Genomic DNA, 25,575 nt, shown 5'->3' with positions numbered 1-25,575 from the left:
ATGAATGAGAGACACACTCTCTCCCATGAAATACCTGTGCATACGCATGGTCGCACGATTTTTAGATGTAAGGAGGGCCCAATTGCTTTCTGAAGACGGTCGATAACGCCTCGACCACTGAAGTAATCTCAGTAAGCTCGCTGTCCGCAGCAGAGTTGCGTAGAGTACTCACCCAACAACAAGACACCACCTCCGGGGGCGAGACGTAGAACCTAGCGAGGGCATGGATGAGCAATTGTGAGCCGGGTTTGAAGGCCCCATGGTGTCTCCGACGGATGGAATTGCCGCGACTCACCTTCGGAGCGAAACCCTTGTACATACCACCAAACCCTTCAGACCTGATGATCTTGTAGAGACCGGGGTAAGACCTGTTCGAAGAGCATAATGCGTCATTATCAAACATCACTGTGTTCAATAAGCAGTTACTCACCATTCACCGCTACCGTGCAGCTGCACTCTGGTTTTGATGACGTCGACTGAGGGGCATTTTGCCGCGTTGAGATCACTGAATCACAAGGGACAGCAATGCTACGACTCACAAGGGGTGTTCAGAGATGTACCAACGAAACCTCCGACAGTACCGGCAAGCAAGTTGTTAGCAAGCTCCTGCTTCTTGCTCTACGATGAAGCATTTAGCCAAACAGCCAAAGCAGGCGAAATAAAATGCACATACGGTAGCCTTGGGCAGCAATCCCTTCACAGCGTAGATAGAGCCGAAATAACCACCGTTCCACCACCAGTGTCGCCAAAAGGTAGACTCCATGCCCTGGTACAACCTACGGAGGTCCATCATGATCAGCATACGACCTGGACCTTCTGACTCCTGCTTGATCATCGCTCACCCCAAAGGTCCACTAGTCTTGAAAGAGTGCTTGATGACGTCCAATGGTCCCTTGAAAGTAGATGTCTTGGATTGCAAACGGATCTTGACCAACTCGAAGGGAGTGACGACGACCGACTCAGTCGCACCGGCGAAACACCCTGTCAGAGTTGCGAGGGCGAGGGTGTTCTGCTTCTGGCCGTTGTTGGTGAAGTAGGCGCCCCATGATCCTGCAGGAGCTGTCAGCGGGCGGACGTTGTCACGGAACAGCACGTGTCAAATTTGCTCAGACAAAGAGTCATAGTAGAGCGGGAGAGGACAATCCCTTCGCGAAGCGGCAAGGGGAAAAAGAGGAGGGCGCCTCGGATATGATGATCATGAGAGAAGGGCACTCAACGAACCGTTTGCAGCGACTACACCGAGGTATCAGCTCAGTCACTCGCTTTCGCTAGTTGTTGGAAGCTGAAACTCACATTTGACAGCTCTCTTGGGCGCCTCCAGCATGAGAGGGGGTACGATACCTCTGTACAATCTACTAGCACTGCGATACCAAGCAAAATATATCAGCAATCACTCGCATTGACATATATATATATATGTATATATATATAGCGTCAAAAGCTCGGATAGCCTGAGAATGGCCTGTGAAGCTCGCTGATGTGATCCAGCCTCCACTCACCCTTCCTGCGCGATGATGTTCTTGAAGACCTGGACCATACCGACGCCCTTTCCTACTTCGAGCTGTTGACGAGTCTTGACCACGTCGAGGGGGTAGAGAAGCTACACAACGGACGTGAGATCGTGAGTGGGATATACGCGATGAGGTGGAAGGATGATGACGAACGAGAAGCTCGGTACATCCTGCAGATCGTGTGCGTCAGAATCAGACATCTAGGACCCAACGTTGACACTCGGAAACAGGAGTGAGAAGAGGGCTCACCCGCAATAGCACCTGAAGCGAAAGTGTACGCGAAAGGAAGGGCTGAGTGATAGAATAGCAATACATCAGCTTACCACCGAAGATGGGGCGACACCTCGCACGACCAGCTCACGGATAGGTTTCTTGAGCTCGGTAGTAGCCATCTTGACGGACCCAGTCTATCTATCTGTATCTGCGTCTAAGCAGTCTAGGTGTATCTAAGCAAGAAACAAGAGAGCTGAATGAACAGTAGAAGAGTGAGATCAATTGTGCTGTTTTTTTCCATTCACCATCCAAGCGCGAGATTACGGGTGGTGGTGCCATGACTTATATATATCTTTGGCCAATCAAAGCAACAAACTCCGGTCTCACTCCGGCCTCTTTTCCCGATCGGATCAGGGCACATTACCCAGGGGAACGGGAACAAGACAGCCTGACATCCCAGACAAAAGAGACGCTTTTGCATTTCCGAACATTAATTGTATGCGGTCGTTCATTGCATCAGATCATCGTGGGTGTTAGTCACATCACCATCAGTAGTCAAGGAAGACGGATGGGACTGGAACATCTACGATACGAGAACGTCTAATGGGCGATACTGTTATCGAAGCGAAGAACGACTGATGGAGTAGGAAGAGGGGCGTAATCCCATGTAACCGAATAAAATTAAATTGTCCTTTCGAGAAAAACAACGATCAAAATCAAGATACTATGGACCTTTCAACACCGACCCTGAAGCCAGGTGGACGTAGCACAAGATTCAGGCAGAGCCAAGGTCAGAAGTGCAAGCGCGCAAGTCTGAGGTGGGGAACAGACCAGCTTGACAAGAATGGACTGCGAGGTCGGTTCCAGATCAGAGATGAACGCTGTGATACGAGGCCGCATCGGACAGGTGCACATCACTCACCGTTGCAGATTCCTGCGGAACAAGAGACGGAAGACACGCCTGAGATGGCAGTGCAGTCCGTACCGGTTCTGAGGACGTCACACAGCGTCAGGCCTGCTTTCGATCTTGGTGAAAGGGGCAGACTCACCCGAGAGTGGCACATCCACCACAAGAATAGAGATCCTCCTCGGGACTGACACTACGACGAGAACCACCGGTCAGTGCTCAGTGCTCAACCATACAGTAAATATCTTTCTTAAAGGGACCTAGGTGAGGATCGACCAGAGACTGAAGACAGACACTTACCATTCGAACGGGATGTGAGAGCCCGCCGAAAGAAGTGGCGCATTGGTCATGGACGTGATGGGACAGGCCATCATGCCGCTTGGGCATCGAGCAGGATCGGCAGGTGCACCAAGCGGTAGCTGCGGAACAACAGGAGTAGGGATCTGGGCAAGATTTCATACACCATCAGCATTCGTTCTTTGATGGAGAGTGGGGTCACTTCATGATGTGCAACGAGACGAGACGACTCACGATGGCCCGTTTTCTCGCACTGGCAGAAGCAGAAGCAGAAGGACGAGAACTGGGTCCGCTTCGGGGGTGATGACGTCGATGATCGATATGGTACCTGATGGCAAGTGCGTCGTGGTCTGCGATGGTCGGCGTGGGCATCGCCAGGATTGGAGTGGAGAGGCAAACCAGAGTGAGGATCCACAGGTGGGCGAAGTACATTTCAGCGGATTTTGGAATGGTTCAGTGCTGATTGGTGAGAGCAGTGGCGCACGTCTACCACTCGATCAACCAAGAGGAGTCTGAAGTCGTCAGGAGCAGAGGTTGGGAACCGTGAACGGATACGGACGATGTGTGCAAAAGAGTGTGAGTGTATTGAGTCGTGGATTATAGAGCACTAGACCGAAGCTGAACGAGAACGAGAACGAGAAGAAGAAAAGGACCTGGAGAAGATGAAGATAAAGACCTACATCTCCACACCATTCATCTCTTATATGGCTTCTTGCCTTGTAGCTTCGTCAGGAAGAACAGCGTTTCGTGTGTCGAGAGATCAACGCACAGACCCATCTCTCAACTCTCAATCCTTGTCCGACGCCAGAAGAAACGGCGTTGTGACATGAAACAGCCACTCGGCATGAGCGGATTCTTGAACCTGACCAAAGCCGGAGAGAATCCGATTGAAAGGGATATGATCAGCCGTAGTCAAGGATCGCAGCCCCAGAGCCATACGTTGCCCTGTGGCATTGTGCGTCTGTTTTGATATCCTATACACAATGACGGGTGGTGCCTGTACCATGTACGAAAGCAGCATCGCAAATAGATCAATCGGGAATGACAAGCAGTTTTGCACCGAAGGAGGCGGTATCATCTTCCGCACTGAGAAGGACCGAGCGGAGACATGGCCCGGTCATGTATAGAAGCACCTTTTGTTCAGTGCTTGATGATAGAGTGATACTCCTCCAACCGAATGAGACATTCTGATACGTTCAGTATATGAGACTGCGCGGACTCGTCATTCGGATTGTTGTTCGCATCGAGCGACAAGGAGTGTCATGGCCAATCAAAGGGTTGAGTACCGCTTCCATATCAGGGCTTGACCAGGCGGCATGCTCTTCTGGGTGAACATTGTGGCCACCTAACCTGAAGGATCGCGAGGGGACTGAGAGTATACAGTCTGGGCGCACTGGCGAATGGAGCGTGTGATGCAAATATGGAGGACCCGTGCGTTGTGAGGCACAACAAACAAAAACGAAAACGCAAAAAATCAAAATCGTCGCGTTTCATCTTTTTCTGATGGCTTTTTGTTCGCCTTTGCATGGTCATCGCCCGGGGCAATGCAATCTGATCAGAGCTTCCCTCCATCTCAAGGGCCCAGTGGAAGTGCTGGCACGCTGGCACAACACCATGACGCGATGGATGCGCGTCCTGCCCGTTGTACGGACCCATTCGATGGGCTCATACAGCGTCAAAGGTGCAGCAACAGCATCCTATTTCTCGGAACCTTTCTGTAAAGCTGTGAGCTCGATTATGTCACCATCACTTCCGACTTGAATCAAAACATTATGGCTACATGCATATCAAGCTCTGATCGCTACACGACATTGTCCATCATCTTATGACACGACAGTCACCATCCTCTAATACCTGGTAGCGGTCCCGGGAGCACCAGTTGCGGGTGGAGCATAGCCAGCTCCAGTCGCACCTGTTTCTGTCTGGGTGTATCCAGCTCCAGCGCCGGGTGCGGCCTGATCGTACCCAGCACCAGGTTGACCCTGGCCAACACGGTCGCCTGTGTGAAGATCGCTGGTCACGGCCGCGGCAGTTTGTTCGGGCTGGTGGTGCAGCTCCTGTAGTTTGCCTTCACGGTTGTGCTCATTGAACTCGTGCTGTGACGCAATCCCGTCAGCGCCTGAGTTTCGCCAGTGCACGAATGGTGGTGGGAAAAAATACCACTCACCTTGTGGGACAAGTGCTCCAACTCCGCCTTCTTCTGTTGCAGGTCTTGAGCGATTCGCTGGTGCTCAGCAGACTTTCGCTCGATGGTGTTGACGGAGGCGTTTTGGTGATTGACGGCATCATCGTGCTCTACGTGATAGCAGTTCGATTAGCACGGTCTCAGATTATCGTTAACCATCAGATACGACTGCACTCACTATGGTTAGCTTTGCTCAAGACCGCAGCGGCTTTCTGCTCAGCCTTGACGGCTTTGTCGTGCGCCTGTGAGCTCAGGTCAGCTTGCATATTCTCGTGCGCCGTGCGTGAATGTCGTGCTACAAGTAGACAGTCTAGCGCTCCTCAGGAAGGTCGGGGAAGTGATAGAAGGGGTTAAAAGGTGAGGATCGAGTAAAAAGCCAGAACTTACGCTGTGAGCCTTGGTCTCCTCCTTTGTAGCCTTCGCCTCTGACTTCTCAGCGTGGGCCAAGGCTTTCTCAGCCTGCTTGAGCTGCTTAGCCTCGACCTTGGCCTCTGTTCACAACACATCGAGTCAGTTCCCCATCTGCAACCGTCTGAACCGAGGGTGGCAAACATATCGCGAAGGGTTGAACGCGCGCATGGGGCTTGCGACTCACCTTTGGCGATGGCCTTTTCGGCTTGGACTGTGGGGTCTGAAGATCCGAAGAGTCCCATTGTACTGACTTTGGCTTGTTTAGTGGGTGGTTGGTAGGTGGGTGAGTTGGATAATAGCTGCTGTCGCTGTCTAATGAGTTGTTAGATGTGGAAAGGTTGAAAGGTGGAGTCGTTGCAAAGAGTTTAAATTATAATGGATCTATCTGCTGGAAGTGAAAGTGGGCTTGTTGACGATCAAATCATATTCAATTGCCAATGACGTCATCTTCCAGTCCCTTCCTTTTCGGTACTCGTAGCGCACATCAGGTACTCAACTCGACTGTAAGATTATTTATGATTGCTAGCAGTGGTACGTACATACGTCACAAGCGCTTTTGTTGACAGCTGCGCTCTTTTTCCCTTTGATGTGCAATTGGGTGCGGAAGTATGTTAATCAGACCAAAGGGAGCGAATCAAGCACAGTGGAGAGCAGACTCCCTATCTAATCGTAAGCGGTATATAGCATAGCGCATGCAACACTCATCTCATGGGAGCGACAGACGTTGATTGAAGCATTGGGGATGCTCTCACTGTCTCGAGTACTGCCCACGCGAGCCTAGCTGATTGCCAAGCTGACACAAGATCTCTTGGTGGTGGAACTGATCACGGATTGGCGTCGACCACAGAGTCAATCGAGGTCCGCCCGGATCAGTCGGAGCTCCCCTCTCCGCAACTCACGCACACATACACACCCACACCCACACAGAGACATGAAGCTCGACTTGCCTTCTTAGGGACAGGCAAATCCTTCCCCGACTACACCTTATAAAGCGAGATCTTCTCCTTCACCAGCAAAAGCGACCATAGCACAGCGGTCAGTGCCGCCCCACTAGAGAAAATGCAGTCGAGCCGGAATCCCACAGCATGGACTGCGTGCGGGGCTCGACCGCGCTGACCTGGTGGGGAAGACGGGGATTCGAATTCCTCTGGGTGCAGTGCTTTTCCCTCCTTGTCTTTTCTTCGTGAATGGCCGCGGGTATGCTTTCAAACCAATCTTGAGTTACAATCAGTACGAACATCTAAATTCTGGTGACTGACGTCGCCTTGGTCCAGGGTCGGGACTTCCTTTGAGTAAAACAGACAGTCTTCAATTTTCAGCGACCGACAGGAAGTCAAATGTATTCACAACGCCTTTCCTTTCCTTTCACTATTTGATATCAGCTCCGGTCATATCGGCTTGACGAGCAGGACATACGATCAAAGAGAACGCCACCAGTAATGATAAGTCACATTCTTTGTGATCGAGCCGCCCATATTAAGCAGACATCAGCACGTCTTCGTCGTATGGCGCGTTCCGGCAATACATTGATCAGGATCCCAAGTGTCAGCAAGAAATCCGATGTCGAGGCAGAGGATCCAGCTTGCCAGTAACTCTCCGTATACAAAATGCATAAATATCGCGTACATTTGTAATCAGCGATTGATTGGCCAACCAGCCCATTTCCCAAGCGTGAAGCTCGCCTCGCTTGTTGTCCCATCAATACGTGAGCTGGGCCAGCGGAAGATATCATCAGTGTCCTGTGTGTCCTACAGGTCATCAGTCCGACGAATGCTTGTGAATCTGCGGACGTCCGGAAGATCGAACCAGTCGGAATACATGTCAGACCGTTTCTCCCAAGCCAGACAGAGCTTGAGCGGCCGTCGCCTGCAGCAATAGGGTCAGTCATTTCGGACAAGGCCGCCTCGGCTTACCGCGTTATTTTCGGTCAAAATGCCTGTTTCTCAGATAAGCAAAACCCGCAATCTGACTGGGGGATGGATGTTCTATTCTTTTCATTACAAAGCTATTCTCAACTCCACCCGATTCATTCCTAGAATACGGCTGCTCCTTGACGATCCAGACTGGGTAGTCACTCACCGAGATGTCCGGTACAGAACGACAACCCCTCCTCGAGACTTCAACGGGATCTGTCCCCACTTATACGAATGGCGATGGACCCACTAAGACGGATTTGGTGCAGGATGAGAGCAAGCTCAGCTACAATCGGGTAGGGATGACCCCTGGTCGATTCTGGATCCTGGTGAGTGTCGAAAGATGTCTTGTGTCTCGAGATCCAACAGTATGACGGTCGGAGAGCTGACTGAATTGCTGACGAAACAGTGCTCGTCCATGTGGGTATGCGCGTTCTTGGCGGCTTTCGACGGCGTGGTCGGTGAGTCTTCTTCGCCGTTAACAATTGACAGATCATCTCTCAGTACTGATATACATGCTCGTACAGTGGCCACCCTTCTGGGACCCATATCATCCGCGTTCAAAGCGACAAATATGGCTTCTTGGTTAGGTACATCCTAGTACGTGATGACCTTCTGTTTGGCCGTGTCCGTTTGTCTGACGGAGTTCAACTCACATAGTATGCTGTCCGTCTGTTGCTTCACCCCAATCTACGGAAGACTATGTAATATCATCGGTCGTCAACATTCTATGCTACTGGCTCTTGCCATTTTCAGTGGGTCAAGCTACATCCTCGCAGGGGAGCGAAGCTCACCACAAAATCAAACCCTCAACAGCTGTCGGCAACTTGTTCTGTGCCATCGCACCTTCCATGGAGCTCCTGATCGCTGCGCGTGCACTGGCAGGAATTGGAGGTGGCGGACTCAGCACAGGTCAGTCTGCATGATGCAATGACAAGGTGTATACTAAACGACTTTTCCTTCCATCTTACAGTCAGTAGCACGATCATGAGTGACATCGTACCAATGTGAGCAGCCCTCAATGCAGAACGACGAAGAACGCTGCTGATCCCGGATGAATTCCTCAGCACCCACAGAGGGATTTTCCAAGGTCTTACAAACCTTGCATTTGGATCAGGCATGGGGTGAGCTCAACGTTCCACACGGCCAGTGAGGCCAAGACGTTATTGACACCGTAAACACAGTCTCGGTGCTCCCATTGGAGGTTTCATCAACGACAGTGTCAACTGGCGATGGGCTTTCTGGGTACAGGTGCGTAATGCTAGTCAACAATCATGATGGTTCCGGTGGCTGATATGCGTGCCCTCAGATCCCTTTGCTGGTCCTAGGCATGTTCATGGTTCATGCGCATGTCCGATACACTGTGCCATCTCGACCGACATCGGGTACGGCAACCCCCAGCCCCGTAGTCCTAGAGAAACAATCTGCCGCCAAGCTTCTCAAGCGAATCGACTTTCTGGGATGCTTCCTGCTTGCTGGCTGGGTCGGAGCAGCACTCATCGCCGTCTCACTCAAAACCAACTCCACTGCCGCATACGCTTATGCATGGTCAGACCCGACGATAATCGGGCTTTTCGTTACAGCTGCGGTCCTGTTTGTAATCTTCTTACTTGTTGAGCTCAGATGGGCCGCAGAACCAGTCATGCCGTTCGAGCTGTTGGTCAGCAGAACGCCTGTTGCGGTCGCAATCAACAACTTCACCCTATCTGTGGCCAATTTTGCGATCGTAGGTTCATCCGTTGTTCATCATCCGTGTGAAATGTTGATGAGGTGAACAATGTTTCACAGCTATACAGCGTTCCTCTCTTCTTCACTGCCGTACGACAATTCTCTGCCTCCAACGCCGGAGCTCATTTGATCCCTAACTCAATCTTTGGTATGGTCGCATCTCTTGGATCCGGGTTCATCGTCCGACACACCAAGAAGTATTACTGGTTGAACGCGTTCTGTGCTATCTTCGGTATCGTCGGCTCAATCTTGATTGCTACTTGGGATGTCAAGACGTCAGAGTAAGTAGCACGGTCGATTCGTCCTCAGATTACAGCTGACATTATCGGCCCTTAACAGATGGATGCTCTGGACCAACATGTCTTTCATGAGCTTGTCCATGGGAGCTGTCACCACTCTTACCATCGTGGGTCTGATCGCGGATGTCGGGCCAGAGCATGTGGCAGTGGCTACCAGTCGTGAGTCAGAGTCCGTTGAAGTTGATCCAGGTAGCGACTGATAGCAGATCGCAGTGTCGTACGTTTTCCGAACCATCGGTCAAGTTCTTGGTGTAGCATTATCGGGCGCTCTCACCCAAGCTGTTCTCGAGCGAGAGCTTGAGAGCCGCATTACGGGTCCGAATGCCGACGAGGTCAGTGTTGAGCTCGTTCTGTGCACTGCTACCTGATCGCTTGCTCACTGCTCGCTTGCGCAGATCATCGCCTCGATCCGGGAATCATCCTCATCTATCCGATATCTCGACGAACCTCTCAAGACCATCGCCATCATCTCTTATCGAAAAGCCTTACATGCGGTCTTCATCTGTTGTGTCGTCTTCTCTGTCGTGACGTTTTTGGCAGGTCTGGGGATGCGAGAGGTGGACATGAACAAGCTCATGGCGGAGCACAAAGCCGCAGACACTCCTGAGGAGGCGGCGGACGATGCCGGCGAGCAAGAGCAGGAGGCCTGATCGTGGCGCGCGCTGAGTGTCATGGGGTGGACTTTTAGAGCGATTCGTTATATGAGAAACCGGAAAAGATAGAGCTTGAACTTTGGAGCCTTTTGACAGCGGTATAGATATGATGCTTCTGCGCGTGCAATGCAATAGGTTGTTCATGACAATAGGAGTAATCTCGACGAGCTCAGATTAGATATATTTTTGTTCTTATGCCTCACCACTGCCGACCCGAATGCTCCTTGTCCTGGTCCGAAGTATTAGGCAAGCCTGACCGAAAGCGGAACCCTCGACCATTTATCATGTCAGCCTCTTGCACTGTGAACGAGTACATGTGTGGTATCAGACGACCAAAACAGACAAACCAGTTTCTTCACCGACCCAGGAGTGGTTCGGTAAAAGCGTGTTTTTCGGCAATGGGTGTTTGGGGCGGGGACGATATTCGGACCATTCGGTTGATGTCCCGAACCATCTCAGGGTAATTCCCTTTCGGGACAATACAATGCCGTGCCAAAGAAAGCAAAGTAACCAGTACTGGGGGGGTGTCGCACAATACGCTGCAAGGTGATGACACTGCTGCTTGCCGTTGCTGTTGCTGCCGTTGCCGTTGCTGCTGCTGCTGCTGCTGCTGCTGCTGTATACGTAATCTTCCGTCGACTGTTGGATGGACCCGGTCCATTCTTCGGGTAGAGCACCGGGAGATGCACGCCCTGTCGTAAAGAGAAAAAGTCACTTTCATCTTCCTATTCTTCTTCCTCTTCTTCCATCTCTACTAATCTCTCTGAACCATCTGTGACCTACTCTCAGACTCACTGTCAAGTAAATACATACATATCACGATGGAGGCTAGAACGTATCTGAAGAACGCACTAGATGCTAAGAAGCCCGGTATCGGGTTCTGGTGCACGTGAGTCTTTTCCCGCCCTTGACGTGGACGGGGAAGAGGTGTCTTGAGGTGGGCAGGCGAGGGGGGAGTCGGGCAGGATCGATTCTGCGATGATGGACACAGACGAAAGAAAGTATGACATTGATTGTCGGCTGGCACTGGTCGATGATGGCGGTGTCTAGTCCACAGCTCAAGGCATCAAGGTGCCCACAAGTTGCCCCTTGTGGGCCATCCACCCTGCTGGCTGCGCACCTACCTGATCCTCTCTCAACGATGCGCCCCTCCCGGTTCTTTGGCAGGCTCCGACGTAGAAAAGAACAAGAGGCTGACCCAACTCGATCCACAGCCTTCCTGGATCATCAACGGTCGCTACCGTTCTCGCTACAGGGGGGTTCAACTGGACTTTGATCGATGCTGAGCATGGTATGATCACCGACAAGGACTATTTCGAGGTGAGTCGAGAATACTTGCACTTCAGAACGGGTTGTTGTCCACCACAAAGGCTGATACGCTTGCGATGTCCCTCAGCTTGTTACCACGGTCACGTCTATGGGGGCCAGTCCTATCATCCGAATCCCATGGAACGAAGAGTGGATGATCAAGCGAGCTTTGGATTCTGGCGCTCAAGGTGTCATGACCCCAATGTGTCACAGTGCCGTGAGTGGCATCCCGCTTCAGATCCTGTTTTGATTCGTCGACGCTTGGCGAGGAACGTTCCCGAGCTGAATCTTCCACCACTTTTTGTAGGAAGACGCCAAGCGAATCGTCTCATACTCCAAGTACCCTCCCACCGGTACGCGAGGCTACGGTCCCATGTTCTGTCCTCCCGTCTTCGGCGTCAAAGGCAGTCAGTATGACGCAGCTGCCGACGACAAACTGTTGGTCATCGTCCAAATCGAGTCAAGGGCTGGGATCGAGAACGTCGAGGAGATCGCAAAGGTTCCCGGACTTGACGTGCTCTTCATCGGTAAGTGAGGATTCTGCAATCTGCACACAGTATTATTCTTTGTATCTGGATCACGACGACTGACATCACTCTCCTCGCGTAGGCCCATTCGATCTCGCTAAGCAGATGAACGTCCAATTCGGTGGTGATGAGCACGAGGCCGCTATCGCCAAGACTCTTGCTGCTGCCAAAGCTGCCGGGAAGACCGCGGCCATCTTCTGTGAGTGCAGCGACAACATTCTCTTCCAGCCAGACCTCATTGCGCGGAGCACACCTGGCTGTCCGTCCCCCGTGTATCGCCCACACGACAACACCGCTAATACTCTGCGTGCTCTAGGTCCTAACGGTCAAGTTGCCCGAAAACGTCTCGACCAAGGATTCGACATGGTCTCCATCGCTGTCGACAATGCCTGTCTCGCAGCCGAGATGGAGCGACAGATGAGCTTCGTCACTGGAACTGCTGGTGCTGGTGACAGGTCTTACTCATAGATGTGGAGGTTGAGGTCTTTCACCTGTAGACACTAGTAGGAAGAGAACTGGGTCATGGATACATGGTAACATGCATACTTGATCTGCACGAGACCTTGATGAGAACTGGGTTATGGGTATTTGCATACTTGATCATCCCGGTTCTGTCAGTCTCTGCACCAAACTTTGATGATATGTGATGCTTGCGGACCAAGTAGCGCCAATTCCCACATGCACGGCCCACAGGCCATCTCACTTTGTGCCGGCGGCGACCTTTTGGAGAGCGCGTTGCCTCGACATCAAAAAGGGCCGAAAGTGATCGGCGGAGTCGGGGAGAAACCCTGCTCAGCGAGTCAGAAACCCTGCTCAGCGAGTCCGTCACGGACGAAATGAAGGGCCTACGCGGTTGTCTGTCTGCAGTATATGTGTCGTCCAGGGAGATGCGCGGGAGCCGAGTCTGGATCCCCAACATGTGCATTCTGTGCCGAGTTCAAGCACTGGACCCGGGTTCATCAGGTATCTTCTGAGTGGAAGAGGGGGTTAACAGGAGGGGCCAGGGGAAAAGGTGACAAGATATAAATGGTAAAGCGGCTGCGAACGGTTACCTGGGGGATTCGATTTAACCGAGAGTCGAGTGAAAGTGAGAGAGGGATCATTATTACAGTCGACAAAATTGCCGGATCATTATTCCTTCTTGTGTTTGATCCCTTCTGTGCATTACCTAAACATCCTTGATCCTTCCATCCCATCCCACAACAACTTTGATCTCGTTCCAGTTCCCAGTTCCCAGACGCAGATCCGCTCCGCTCCGGGAGGTGACATAAACGCTCACCCTCACCTTTTTTTTTTTTTTTTTTGGCATCTTGACCCGTTTCATTTTCCTTCCTTATTCCGGAATCACCCCCAATCTAAACAATCCTTCGGTGCTATAAACCGAGACACGGCTGCAGGATGGATCGACCACTTCCCCCACCCGGTCGCGATACTGAAGCAGAACCAACGCCCAGTATGGAAGCGGAATGTACACCGTCTTCGAAAGAGAAGGAGAAGGAGAAAGAAAGACCGTTATTGGCCCCTACAGGATTGGGTCGGATCACACCCCGCTCAGCTTGTGAACCCTGTCGATCAAGAAAGATCAAAGTGAGTGCAGTGAACACAATGATTGACTGACCACCGTCTCGCAGTGCTCCGGAGAGAGACCAACGTGTGCACGATGCCAGAAACAGGGGAAAGATTGCGTGTATGCAAATGCGACCACAAGTTGGAGGTGAGTCCACATCCCGCCTTTTATTTTTTGTGTCTCGACTCGCGTCGACTCGGAACCGCCGGACCCGATATTGACAGAAGTTTACAGTTACATTGCTGCGTTGGAAGAACGGATCAAATTCTTGGAAGCAGAGAAAGGACCGGCGGGCTCTAGTCCAGTACCAGGACCATCCCGAAGAGGACAAGCATACAGGTTACCACCGGTATCGACAGCAGAACGGGCTTACGGTAATGACATCGGCAATGGCAATGGCAATGCCAATGCGGTCGCCGGCAGCAGTAACAGCAACGCGAATTACAGCAGTCATTCTCCCCCGGTACACCATTCAGCGACGAAAAGACCTCGTACCGATCGCGATTCGGCTTACTCGGACAGGGATCACAAGGATGCCTCGCCATCTTCATCTTCACCAACAGGTCATAAATCACGGAGTCACAGCGGAGGGTCCGAAAATTTCAACATGCCTTCCGGTCGACCTCCGGACCATGTGCCAGCACAGCGACACCAAGCCGTCTCTCGACCCTCTGCGTCCCGCTTCTATCCTGGCTTTCCACGCGAAGAGGCGACCGCTCACGAAGGTCGCAGACCAGGTGTATCTCACCCCGCCTCACGTGGTCCGGGTCAAACTCGCCAACCTCTAGCTGTACCCGCCGCCATTATCGATCTTGCCCATCTAGACAAAACTATACTCCCTTCCTACCAGCACATACATGACCTCCTTCAGCATTTCGTCCTCAACACCAACTCTGCCTACCCTCTGTTCCACCTTCCTACCCTGCAGAACCAACTCGAATCAGTCTGCTTCACCGATGAACCGCTTCCACCCAGCGACATCGCGTCCGTTCTGCTCGTATTGGCCATCGGCGCATCATCTCTGCCGCGGTCGTCATCACTGTATCACCAACTCAATCCAAGAGCGGAGATGTTCGTTCATGCCGCCATGCCGTACATGGCCAACGAAGAAGCGGTGTCGGGATTGACAAAACTGCAAATCATGTTGACACACTTGATCTATGCCATGTACAATAACGCAGCAAATGTGTGGGACTTGTCGGGTGCAGCGATGAGACTGGCAGCGGAGTTGGGACTGCATCATGAGCATGGGTCGAGCGCTACGGTCGATGTCACGCATCACCTGGAGAAAGACATGGGACGGAGATTGTTCTGGATGTGAGCATAGAACGTTGTATACGATATGCTTCAGCTCCTGATCAAAACATATAGCGCATATTCGATTGACCGAATGTCTTCAACCGCACTGCTTAGACCCCCATCCATCCCGGATGCATGGATCAATGCAGGTGTGAGTGACCAACATCTGCGTCGTATAGCAACACGGTTGACGTGAATACAGTTCCCTTCGATTTACGACGACTCCCTCATCTCTGAGACTGAAATTGTCCCCGGTGAACCATCTCCGTTCAAGACGACCCCGATACACATCTTCCAGATACGAATACTGCAATCGGAGATATTGAGTCGCCTTCTCACGTCGTCCACCGCATCAGCTTGCCCACAAGTCACCACTGTCCCCATTACCTCAAGGCCGCCCCCCGACGAGTGGTACGATGAGATGATACGGCGACTGGAGATCTGGCGGGAATTGTTGCCAGAAGGAAAAGGTCTGACCAGTATCGAATGGAGGAGATTGCAATATCACTCGACGATAACTTTGTTGTTTCGACCTAGTCCTGCGAATAGAAATCCCAGCAGAGAAGCGGTGAAGAGGACGATGATGAGTGCAATCCAGACGATCAAGATCTACAAGGACATGTATAGAATGGGCAGGGTGGATTTCCGTGAGTACTCTCAGCGCCGGCCTTGTCTGCTCCACTCGCCTGACCTTCGCTGACAGTCCTTTGTTCCCGTAGCTTGGGTGACGATGCATGCCTTCTTTCTCCAAGGTGTCACTTACATCGATACGCTTTGGCGTGCTAGGCATAATAATTGGGATATCGCGCCACCGTATATTGACGCTTTGCTGGATGTGCAGGTGTGCTCTTCGATGTTGGAAGCGTTGGCGGGTGAGTCGAGAGCACCGATCGGAGCGGACATTGCTGACGGTTGATGTTCAGCCGCGACACCTGGAACTTCAGGATTGAGGAACACTTTTGAGACTATCTCGGAGAGAGTGATACGACACCTAACTACCTGTCAGTGGCCCGGCTATCAACCTGGAGGAGGAGACATCTCGTCAGTGTTTTCGTATTCCTTTCTCCACACGGTCACACAACCGTCCATTGCATCGGCGTTCTTGCAGATATGCTGATACTGGACCTTAGGGGGGCCTCTTCCAGCAACTCGGCTTATCCCCGTGGATTCTCGAATTTAAAACCTACCGAAGCTCTCCAGGCAGACGATAAATTGGCAGGGTCGAAGCAAGATGTGCAGGTGACAGGCCGCTCCAAAGCACAAGACATTGGGCCAGCTCAAGAGGGGGAGGAAGAAGGTCCGCTGGATTTATTCTTATTCCGTCCTATGGGTAATATGATGGGCGTGGAATGGGAAGAAATGGTAGATCGTGCCTTGTCCATGTTGTAAAAGAGGTGAAGCATCTTGTGTCGTTTGTATTGGGGTATGTTGATAGAATACGTAGACAGAGTGCCATACATATTCTTGGGTGACCATGCGATGTTGTTGCCTGTGGATGCATCATTGAGAAGGGCGTATTTTGTTACGCCAAATGAAATGGGCAGAATGAGGGAGAGATCCTGGCTCGTCGGAGATCCGAGATAAGCGATGTTTCTCGGAGTTCGTTAGTAGCTGCTCGTCGGTCCCTATCATCATTCAATACTGAATTCTATGTCATCCGACCTACACATTCTATCGTATCTTTACTTGTTGCAAGAGTGTGAGATCTCAGCATCCCAATAACTTCCATACCTCTTTGGAAAGGATCTGTCAGCACTGTAATCTGAAAGTGAAGATCGAGTCGAGGGAGACAAGATGACGGACCTTGCTACGTTATCCGAATCGCTAGCAAATTCAGATTTCACCTCAATCCCACTCATGTACGTCGCATCTTCTCCTTCATGATCACGACTTCGTCCATGTCAGTTCACGATGCTCGTTGGCTCAGCTTCACCTCCCATACGTATCCAAGCTCGAATTAGTAGAGCTATGCTGATACACCGGATCGAGCAGCGACTTGACCGATGCCAAGTCGTCCGACTCCGAAAGGCGGAGAGCAGTAGCGGAAAAGATCAGAGAAGCATGTTTGAACGCTGGCTTTTTCTACGGTATGTGTCAGCATCATTCTCATTTTCATTCTCATTGATACATTCGCCCCCAAATTCGCCCCATGTGGATCCGTGATCTGGACCATTCAGCTCATATTTGCGTTTATATTGCTGCTGACTTCTGACTCGTGCAGTCAAGAACCACTCGGTTTCCTTGGACACGGTGGAGGAGACGTTCAAACAGTCGCAAGAGTTCTTCAAGCTCCCTCAAGAGGTGAAGAAGACTGTGAGTGTGGATTGGAGCTGGGAAAGCAGGTGCTATGCGTCTAGCTGGGGGAAGAACAGCTTGTCCTGAACGAAAGGGACGGCTGGACTTGTAGGAGTGGAAGTGATATGGCTGTATGGCTGCATACACAACGTTAAAAGAAGCAACAGGAGATGGGAAGGGCCACACGGGAATCTCAACGGTCAATGGAAAGCTGACGAGACCGTCTTCCGATTCTCCCAGGTCGATATTTCCAAGTCTGGTGGTAATTTCAGAGGATACATGGGATTATTGACAGAGAACAATGATCCGTGAGTCTATCTATTGACCATAGTTGTGCTCCGTCATCTCAACTCGACTCACTCCTCAGATGACCGTACGCTAATGCTGACCTTTCTGGCGTCCGATCCTGATTTCTCAGCACAAACAAAGGCGATATGCACGAAGCGTTCAACATGGGACTTGACCCGTCCCTCGACCCGGCTTCCTTCGGACAAGAAGAGGAGAAGGAAGGGGAGTTGAAACATGGCGAGAATCTATGGCCGGAGAAGAAGGATTGGGACGGAGCGGGAGCCTTTGTGAGTGAACGAAGGCTCTTGTCTCTTTATAGGGCGGGTGAGGCACATGGCTGATTTTTGAGGGCGCGCGGAGTAGAAGCAAGCCAACTTGAACTATTAGTGAGTCTTCAACAGAAAGTTCTCGAAGAACCAGGTGTATTTGTCCAGAGGACAACACTGATGAGCCTCCTTCGTCCAGCTCCGCGGTCCTCGCCCTTGGTCAATCCCTTTTCCCGCTTTTCGCTCTCGCTCTCAATCTCCCAGAAACCTTCTTCGATGACAAGGTGAGTGTGGGAGAACACTATGTCAGGGCGTGGCGCAGAAGAAAGGGGGATGAAAGACGATGTCTTGCGCTGATGCTGACTCGTCCGCATCGCGTCGACACAGATCAAACATCCTGCCGCGATCATGCGTATCTTGTTCTACCCGGCTTTGGGCGAGAGAGTCGTCGACGAACTCATGCCTGGAATCGGAGTGAGTTTCCAATTCCGCTCTGATATCGGATCCGACGTCCTCTGTGCTGATCGGGAGTCAAGGCCCATACCGACTTTGAATGTTTCACAATCTTGAGACAGGATGATACCCCTGCTGCGTTGCAAGTGCAGAACCGAAAGGGAGACTGTGAGTGGCATGATATCGTCATCTGTTCTTTGCGATCGTAGGTGGAGGTCAAGCTGATGATTGTACATGGTAGGGATCGACGCACCCTATATTCCTAATACGTTCGTGATCAATATCGGTGATCAATTCGCACGATGGACGAGTGAGTACGAGTTGCTTGGCGACCGGTCATTCATCTCATTCTCATGTGTTTTACACATACGAGACACCCTCTCGCCTCGGAGATCTTTACTCGTTTTCGTTCTTCAGAGCAACATAGTTGACCCGTCTGTGTGATCTCTCAGACGACATCTTCGTCTCAACGCGACACCGGGTCTTACCGACCCTGTCCAAAGACAGATATTCTATTCCCTTCTTCTTCGGATGCGATCACGACGTCCCCCTCATCCCTCCAGAGACATGCGTGACGGACGATAGACCGGCAAGATACGAGGTCATGACAGCTGGAGCGTATGTGCATATGAGATTGTCCGAGATCTATACAGTGAACTAGGGGGTCAGCTCGGGAGACTGAGGTTCGGGTTGTTGTGAAGAAGACTGTGATGAGAGGCGTGTATAGTGTCGAAAGATAATCAAGGATTATCACTCTTTCGAATATGCGTAGATGCTAAAGACTGCATGGATATGCCTGATATCTACAGCAGCACCTTAAGCGATGTATGTCCCGATGTATTCCGACTTCTTCCCATTCTATTCGTTTTCTCTCCTGATCAAGAGATGATTACTCGTCGAGACCGCGTTCCAACCCCTGCAGATTCATTGCGTCAGCCGACACTTCCTAACCCTCTATTCCCTCAAGACCACTCACACATTCACGAATACTGTCTGAGTATCATCAATGATCATAGCCGGTCCCTTGACCAGATCGCCCGTGTCCAACGAGTCAAGCTCGAACACGGGAACTTGTTCTCTTCTACCTTGACCCGCCGATTCGAACCAAACATAACATTCTTGTTGGAAATCTGATTTTGTCGTAGGATCCACCGCGTTGAGAGTTAATGACTTCACTTCTTGGAAAGCGGATGGGCCTAACGAATCAAAGGTCTTCCCGACACCTCGGACCTGCTCGGAGTGATAACCAAATCAGATTCGTGCCTCGTGGTTGAGAGTCAATGGACAGCGATGTCACTCGCCTTGATATCGTCAACGATAATAGACTTGTTCAACAAGAAACCAAACTCTTCCTTGTAAGCCTTTTTGAATTCCTTGTCAAATTCGCCACTTCCATTATCGGAAATCATCAGAGCGGTATCACTCCCATCAAATCGCATATTCAGTATCCGTTCAAGCTGGATCTTGTCGTCTGCAAAACCAGAATCCTTCAAGACCTGGGTCACCTTGACTCCAAGCTTGTCGAGTCGAGAGAAGAGGTTCGGAGTCGTGGTGGAGGAATAGGTGTCAGAAGCCGGCTCTTGCAACTCGTAAACCCTATTGTTCCAAGTCAGCGCTACCCTCTTGAAATCCAGTCTAGCTGCATTGCTCACCGGTCAGCGAGAGCTAGACCATAAGCGGACAGGATTGACGAGTATTTGTGGATCAAAACGCGTTCTATGCCAAGTAGCTATCGGACACTTCAGCAATGCCCTTATCTATACCAAATGAGAGACTCACCTCGGCAATCTCGCAAGCGTGTTGACCACCGGCCCCGCCGAATGACGCAAGAACATGCTCATCCGTTTTGAAACCTCGTGCTTCCGTCAGAGTTCGAATCGGTCGAGCCATAGTCTCATTAGCAACTTTGACGAAGCCGTATACCTGTCGTCTACTTGTCAGCTCTCCTCATGGTAAAAACTCGTAAGTAGAAGCTCACGATCTCGTCGATAGTCTTCTCCGTACCGGTCTCTTTGCAGATTTCTCCTGCTAGTTCTTCAAACTGCCGTCTGGATGCCTCGGGATCGAGATCTTGGTCTTCATTCGGACCAAAGCATTTCGGGAAGCTGAACAGCTCTTGGTCAGTCAGGTGCAAACCAACGGTAAGAGGGCAAATAAACACTGACTATTTGGGCACAAGTCGGCCAAGGAACAAGTTCCCGTCTGTCAGAGCTAACGGGCCGCCTTTTCTATGACCATATCACAGATTAACGCTTATCCCACTCCGAAACAGTAACAAGATACGATGACTCACCGGTAGCATGCAGGACCGGGATGGGCTCCTGCCGATTCGGGTCCGGCGCGAAAGAGGCCATTCTTATATGTCAAACAGCTGCCACCACCAGCAGCCACCTACAGGAGAACAAGATCAGCAAACCTCTGTAAGCGCCGATGGCAGCCTAGCTCACAGTGTTGATATCGAGCTGAAGAGTATTGATGGAGATGCCCGCTGTGGTCGTCTCGTAAACCGACTCATAACGACCAGCATATCGAGAAACGTCTGTGCTAGTACCGCCCACGTCAAGACTGGATATGCTATCGTCAGCATCACTCAATGAGCTTTGCAGCTGCAGGCTAACCCGATAACAGGCGCTTTCTCTTCCTCGTCCCAACTTGTCAAGGCACATCCAACGACTCCTCCCGCTGGACCTGACAAGATGGATTTCAGACCTGAGAAATTCTACCCGGAATTATTTCGTATGTCAGTATTACCTCGGTAGCTTCGCTACACTTTACTCGACCTACCTTGAGATCGACCAAGCCTCCATCTGAACCCATGAACTCCACATGTAAACCACCCCTCTCACCGCCTTCGAATCCCGCGTAGAATCCCTTCAGGTAATCTTGCAATACCGGTGTCAGGTAGGCGTCGGCAGTGGTGGACTGTCCCCGAGGAGTCATCTTAATCATAGGCAGCAGCTGGGAAGAAAGGGAAATGTGAGGGAATCCGACTTCCGAAGCGACTTTGCCAATCGCTAATTCGTGGTCCGGAAAAGTGTAACTGGTGGAATCGATTTGAGTACGGCTTCGTCCGGCGTCCACTGGCCCAGCAGAGTGACTCACGAGTGCGCCAAACACACAGCGACGGACCGGTATCCTTCGTCGTACAAAGCTTGGAGATCCCGTTTCACAATGTCGAGTTCTACGTCAAGGTCAGCATAGCCACTACATACCGGTGAAGAAGTATGTCACCTCACTTGGTTCTCTCAAAATCTTAACAGCTTCCCCCGACAGACCTTGCACGATCTTGCCTGGCAAAATGCTTTCCTGCTCCCGCGCGCCGACTCCTGAATAAGCTTTCTTGATGGAACCGTCCTCACTGAAAATGAGAGCGTTCTGGTCGTTCTTTGGGTCAGACGAGAAACCGACTAGGTAAAGCGTAAGTCATCATGCATTCGGTACGTAGTAGAGATCCGAGAGACTCACCTAATGTAACTCGCTCATCCACCTCCAACGCTTTGGAGTACAATGGTTTGGCTCGCCTGATATTCAAGTCGAAGATCTTGGGTCTTGCTTGATTACCGATCTCTAGGAGATCTTTGAACCCTTTTGTGATGACCAAAGCGTGCTTTTGACCTTTGCGTTCGAGCAGCGCGTTGGTCGCGACAGTCGTTGATAATCGGACATATTCTGGTCACACCTCCAACGTCAGCTGCTCACCGTTACAACCAGCCTGAATCTTGCCTCGAGTATCTCAGCCCGTAGGAGGGCATGTCACACAACCAATCAACACCACTCACCGAGCTTTTCGATAGGTAACGGCTTCCCTCTCTCATATTTCTTCCCGGTGACTCGCTCTAAAACCCGTCGAATCCCCTCGGTGGGAGCATCGCGATAATTGGACGGATCCTGAGACAGAAGCTTGAGGACGAATTCTTCTCGTTTGGAGGGCTCGGCACAGGATGGAATGGAAGTGTGAACATCGGTGAATGTACCACCCTATCGTTAATTTTGGTATTAGCGACAACCTTCACCCATACGGTATTGGACCGAAGGCCGACTCACTCGGTCTATCGACACTCGAATCGAGTGATCTGGTAGAGAGCTGGACGACATGGTGCGAACGTGCGACGAAGCAGTATATGTCCGAGAGGAGAGCAGCGCCCGATGTCTTGCCTGTAGTAGCTCAGTCCGGAAAGCGCCAATAGCGTTGAAGAAAGAAACAGTTGATGTTCCGGAGTTGATCAGATCGAGTGTCAAGCAGTGGCCGCCAAGCTCGATCCGTGATCTAAGGGATTCGATCTGAGTGCAGTAAAGAGCTCTTTCCTACGGGCTGACGAGCTGGGTCTGACGTGATCGCTCAGAGCTCGACAGGAGGGCGAACAGAAAACGAAAGAGAGAATGATCGTAAACAGTTAGAAAGTTGAAATCAGTGGAGGTTGGTTTCCCGGGTGAAGCCGACATCCTCGAGTTCGGGAACTCGGAACGTCTGATTGATCTGATTCATCTGTTTGATCGTCCTATATGATTCGTTGATCACACAACTCGCCTTCGGTACGACATCCATTCAGTCAGATCAGTCAGAGCTGTCCAATAGACGTTATTCAAACCGCAAGGGGGGCACTGATTCCCAGCTTGACTCGCTAGGCATTGTCGGAGCGACTGCAACCACGACCCTGGCTCATCCAGCCAAGTCACACCGCTTATTTTCCGACGAAATCTCTCCAACCAACCTGATCATCATCTCATCAGGCCCTCCGATCGTATTCGACATGGTCAACGAAACAAAGAGCAGAGTGGCCGATTATGACCCCATCACCCTGTCACTCTTGTACGTTTCCACCTGCGCTTCATTCCTCTCCCCTTCGTTCTCGGCTCTGCGCTGAATCTTGCTCTGAAACCTGTTGTTATGCGTGTCGGTTTCCAGCTCAAACCGGTTCATGTGTATCGCCGAAGCGATGGGACGATCACTGAAACAGACGGCTATCTCCACGAACATCAAAGAACGACTAGATTTCTCGTGTGCCGTCTTTTCCCCAACCGGAGATCTGGTCGCCAACGCACCTTTCGTACCTGTTCATTTGGGATCGATGAGCTGGAGCGTCAAATATCAGTTGAAGCTGTACGGAAAAGATTTGAAAGACGGGGATGTGTTGTTGACCAATTCTCCAATGGCGGGTGGAAGGTGAGCTCGACCCTTACACCATGTACGTCAGTAGAATGAGACGACTTGCTGATTGTTCTGTGTTTTGAGATAGCCATTTACCTGATCTGACGGTTATTACACCTTGCTTTGATGAGAATGATCCGACCAAAATCATTTTCTTCACCGCTTCTCGTGGACGTGAGTGGCATGCCTATTGCGTGCTCAAGATGTGTACTTTACTGACATGTTTAACAACTCTCAGATCACAGGTCCGTTTCTCCACGCCCTTCTCCATAGAGACGCATCTTAGCACATTTCTCAATGTCGTGTTCCTTGCATATACGTTAGACCCAGGAGCTGACTCCTTTCGGCTCATCTAGCGACATCGGCGGCATTCTCCCCGGGTCCATGCCTCCTACCTCCACTCACATTTCCGAAGAAGGAGCCAACATCCAATCTCTCAAGATAGTCTCCGATGGATATTACGACCATGACTCTCTCTACCGAGTGATGGTGGACGAACCGGCCCAATATCCTGGTTGTTCGGGATGCAGGAATTTCAGAGACGTGGAATCGGATGTGAAAGCCCAAATCGCTGCGAATAATAAGGGGTCGAGTTTGTTGAGAGCTCTCGTGGCAGAGTACGACCTGGATACGGTTCATAGGTATATGGAGCATATCAAGGAGTGAGTGCGAGACTCGAGGGAATTTTCAATTCTAGCTGACGACGTCTGATACTTGTAGCAACGCGGAACAAGCTGTCAGGAATATGTTGAGACAAGCGGCAGAGAAAGCAGGAACGAATGTCCTACACGTAGGTTGCTATCGGGTTACCGCACCTGTCCAATGGTGCAAGTATACTGACCAGCTCGAGTCCAGGCCGTAGACTACCTGGATGACGGATCTCCCATTGCCTTGAAAATCACAATCGATACCGAAGCAGGTTCTGCGATCTTCGATTTTGAGGGAACGGGTCCGGAACTCAGAGGAAATCTTAACGCTCCGATTTGTGTCGTCCACGCAGCGGTCATCTACTGGTATGTCCTTATGTCTCCTCAATACAATTCATCTATGACAGGTCTGGCATATTGAATACACACTGACAACTTCTCAATGAACCACCTCAGTCTCCGATCGATGATCGGCGAGGATATTCCACTGAACGCAGGATGTCTCGTACCCATCACTATGAAGATACCAGAAGGGTCGCTCCTCTCGCCATCACCGGAAAGCGCGGTCTGTGGCGGGAATGTGATGACCAGCCAGAGAATCACCGATGTGGTCTTACTTGCCTTCAAGGCGTGTGCCGCTAGTCAGGGATGTTGCAACAAGTGAGTGTATCTACCCAAGGTCTTGCCATAGCTACATGTGGGAGGTAGCTGACAGCTTGACATGAGCACAGCTTGACGTTTGGCGCGGGTGGAAAAGATCCGGAGACAGGGGAGGTAGTAGATGGATGGGGATACTATGAGGCTAGTCCCTGCACGCTTGGCTCCAGTTGGAACATAGCTAACAAGCGGGCGTCCACAGACGATTGCAGGCGGCAGCGGTGCGGGAGACGGCTGGAACGGGACTTCTGGTGTCCACTGTCACATGACTAACACTGTGGGTTTTCGTCGATCACCATCGTTCATCTAGTCGACCCCAGTAGAATCAGCTGATCAATGCGAAATAGCGAATCACCGATCCTGAGATTCTTGAACGTCGTTATCGTGAGTTGCGACGGATATGCTACCTCTGCTAGTACTCATGCTAAAGGAACTCCTTCTTAGCCGTCATCCTGCATGAGTTCGGTTTCCGTGAAGCGTCTGGTGGGGTGGGCAAATACCGTGGTGGAGAAGGATGTGTACGATCGCTTCAATTCCTCCAGCCTCTGCAAGTATCCGTACTATCCGAACGAAGAGCTCGAGCTCCGTATGGTCTGAACGGTGGAGGATCGGGCGCACCCGGTCTGAATCTGTGGTACAAGCAACCGAAAGAGAAAAAAGGGAAAGTGAGAACAATCAATGTCGGTGGGAAGGGGACGATGCAATTCGGAACTGGAGATTGGCTGGTTCTACACACTCCTGGTGGAGGTGGATGGGGAGAGACGGAGAAGGAATGTGAGAAGGAGGAGATCGAGGAGGAAAGACTGCACAAGGAAGCTCTGGAATGGGAAGCGAGGGGTACTTGGGCGGATAAAGCAAAAGTGGACTTTTGAAGTATTTGGTAGTAGATGTAGATGTGCACGACCGGATGTGTCACGAGCAAACCATCGAAGCAGTAATTGACCGAGGTGAGAGACTCTGCGCTACAGAGAATGGAGGGGTGCGCAGTCTATCGGTCGTGGT

The 25,575-nt window shown here is 51.2% G+C and overlaps 9 protein-coding genes across 9 annotated transcripts; 5 read left to right on the top strand and 4 right to left on the bottom strand.

The window, feature by feature from the left end:
- Positions 1 to 61: 61 nt before the first annotated feature.
- On the bottom strand, positions 62 to 1,903 carry IAR55_001232 (uncharacterized protein; the record flags this gene model as incomplete). The annotated part of the gene is made up of 12 exons (XM_066944359.1): positions 62 to 117; positions 173 to 212; positions 296 to 368; positions 431 to 476; positions 540 to 618; positions 674 to 776; positions 843 to 1,059; positions 1,294 to 1,361; positions 1,500 to 1,600; positions 1,665 to 1,681; positions 1,761 to 1,802; positions 1,873 to 1,903. 12 exons carry the CDS (start codon positions 1,901 to 1,903, stop codon positions 62 to 64), a joined length of 873 nt encoding a protein of 290 aa, XP_066805560.1.
- Positions 1,904 to 2,499: 596 nt separating this feature from the next.
- IAR55_001231 (uncharacterized protein) lies at positions 2,500 to 3,360 on the bottom strand (the record flags this gene model as incomplete). Its single annotated transcript, XM_066944358.1, has 5 exons — positions 2,500 to 2,573; positions 2,647 to 2,714; positions 2,774 to 2,824; positions 2,932 to 3,074; positions 3,163 to 3,360. The coding sequence occupies 5 exons, from the start codon at positions 3,358 to 3,360 to the stop codon at positions 2,500 to 2,502; spliced, it is 534 nt and encodes a 177-aa protein (XP_066805559.1).
- Positions 3,361 to 4,775: 1,415 nt separating this feature from the next.
- IAR55_001230 (uncharacterized protein) lies at positions 4,776 to 5,766 on the bottom strand (the record flags this gene model as incomplete). Its single annotated transcript, XM_066944357.1, has 5 exons — positions 4,776 to 5,024; positions 5,096 to 5,223; positions 5,292 to 5,355; positions 5,501 to 5,604; positions 5,709 to 5,766. The coding sequence occupies 5 exons, from the start codon at positions 5,764 to 5,766 to the stop codon at positions 4,776 to 4,778; spliced, it is 603 nt and encodes a 200-aa protein (XP_066805558.1).
- Positions 5,767 to 7,607: 1,841 nt separating this feature from the next.
- IAR55_001229 (uncharacterized protein) lies at positions 7,608 to 10,114 on the top strand (the record flags this gene model as incomplete). The annotated part of the gene is made up of 13 exons (XM_066944356.1): positions 7,608 to 7,766; positions 7,847 to 7,898; positions 7,965 to 8,037; positions 8,098 to 8,192; positions 8,254 to 8,349; positions 8,411 to 8,444; positions 8,505 to 8,561; positions 8,622 to 8,688; positions 8,747 to 9,163; positions 9,226 to 9,446; positions 9,505 to 9,623; positions 9,678 to 9,796; positions 9,860 to 10,114. 13 exons carry the CDS (start codon positions 7,608 to 7,610, stop codon positions 10,112 to 10,114), a joined length of 1,764 nt encoding a protein of 587 aa, XP_066805557.1.
- An 824-nt stretch (positions 10,115 to 10,938) lies between these two features.
- On the top strand, positions 10,939 to 12,420 carry IAR55_001228 (uncharacterized protein; the record flags this gene model as incomplete). Its single annotated transcript, XM_066944355.1, has 6 exons — positions 10,939 to 11,006; positions 11,332 to 11,437; positions 11,514 to 11,642; positions 11,733 to 11,952; positions 12,035 to 12,151; positions 12,269 to 12,420. 6 exons carry the CDS (start codon positions 10,939 to 10,941, stop codon positions 12,418 to 12,420), a joined length of 792 nt encoding a protein of 263 aa, XP_066805556.1.
- Positions 12,421 to 13,350: 930 nt separating this feature from the next.
- IAR55_001227 (uncharacterized protein) lies at positions 13,351 to 16,207 on the top strand (the record flags this gene model as incomplete). The annotated part of the gene is made up of 8 exons (XM_066944354.1): positions 13,351 to 13,539; positions 13,584 to 13,666; positions 13,754 to 14,836; positions 14,891 to 14,969; positions 15,021 to 15,465; positions 15,538 to 15,690; positions 15,742 to 15,871; positions 15,949 to 16,207. 8 exons carry the CDS (start codon positions 13,351 to 13,353, stop codon positions 16,205 to 16,207), a joined length of 2,421 nt encoding a protein of 806 aa, XP_066805555.1.
- Positions 16,208 to 16,612: 405 nt separating this feature from the next.
- Positions 16,613 to 18,781, top strand: IAR55_001226 (uncharacterized protein; the record flags this gene model as incomplete). The annotated part of the gene is made up of 11 exons (XM_066944353.1): positions 16,613 to 16,677; positions 16,811 to 16,905; positions 17,040 to 17,131; positions 17,354 to 17,421; positions 17,532 to 17,688; positions 17,765 to 17,787; positions 17,867 to 17,951; positions 18,055 to 18,141; positions 18,204 to 18,288; positions 18,362 to 18,430; positions 18,573 to 18,781. The coding sequence occupies 11 exons, from the start codon at positions 16,613 to 16,615 to the stop codon at positions 18,779 to 18,781; spliced, it is 1,035 nt and encodes a 344-aa protein (XP_066805554.1).
- Positions 18,782 to 18,978: 197 nt separating this feature from the next.
- Positions 18,979 to 22,215, bottom strand: IAR55_001225 (uncharacterized protein; the record flags this gene model as incomplete). Its single annotated transcript, XM_066944352.1, has 16 exons — positions 18,979 to 19,036; positions 19,097 to 19,350; positions 19,422 to 19,716; positions 19,773 to 19,849; positions 19,900 to 20,043; positions 20,099 to 20,225; positions 20,286 to 20,348; positions 20,414 to 20,511; positions 20,568 to 20,685; positions 20,739 to 20,839; positions 20,905 to 21,160; positions 21,223 to 21,301; positions 21,357 to 21,527; positions 21,586 to 21,789; positions 21,900 to 22,098; positions 22,165 to 22,215. The coding sequence occupies 16 exons, from the start codon at positions 22,213 to 22,215 to the stop codon at positions 18,979 to 18,981; spliced, it is 2,295 nt and encodes a 764-aa protein (XP_066805553.1).
- Positions 22,216 to 22,871: 656 nt separating this feature from the next.
- On the top strand, positions 22,872 to 25,445 carry IAR55_001224 (uncharacterized protein; the record flags this gene model as incomplete). The annotated part of the gene is made up of 12 exons (XM_066944351.1): positions 22,872 to 22,930; positions 23,027 to 23,284; positions 23,358 to 23,443; positions 23,508 to 23,514; positions 23,626 to 23,931; positions 23,990 to 24,059; positions 24,125 to 24,282; positions 24,373 to 24,576; positions 24,648 to 24,717; positions 24,776 to 24,850; positions 24,921 to 24,957; positions 25,018 to 25,445. 12 exons carry the CDS (start codon positions 22,872 to 22,874, stop codon positions 25,443 to 25,445), a joined length of 1,758 nt encoding a protein of 585 aa, XP_066805552.1.
- Positions 25,446 to 25,575: the final 130 nt, after the last annotated feature.

Source organism: Kwoniella newhampshirensis, chromosome 2 (genome assembly GCF_039105145.1).
Source record: "Kwoniella newhampshirensis strain CBS 13917 chromosome 2, whole genome shotgun sequence".
Lineage (NCBI taxonomy): Eukaryota > Fungi > Basidiomycota > Tremellomycetes > Tremellales > Cryptococcaceae > Kwoniella > Kwoniella newhampshirensis.
Note: the sequence above shows the minus strand (reverse complement) of the source record. Positions and strands in the feature narration are given on the sequence as shown.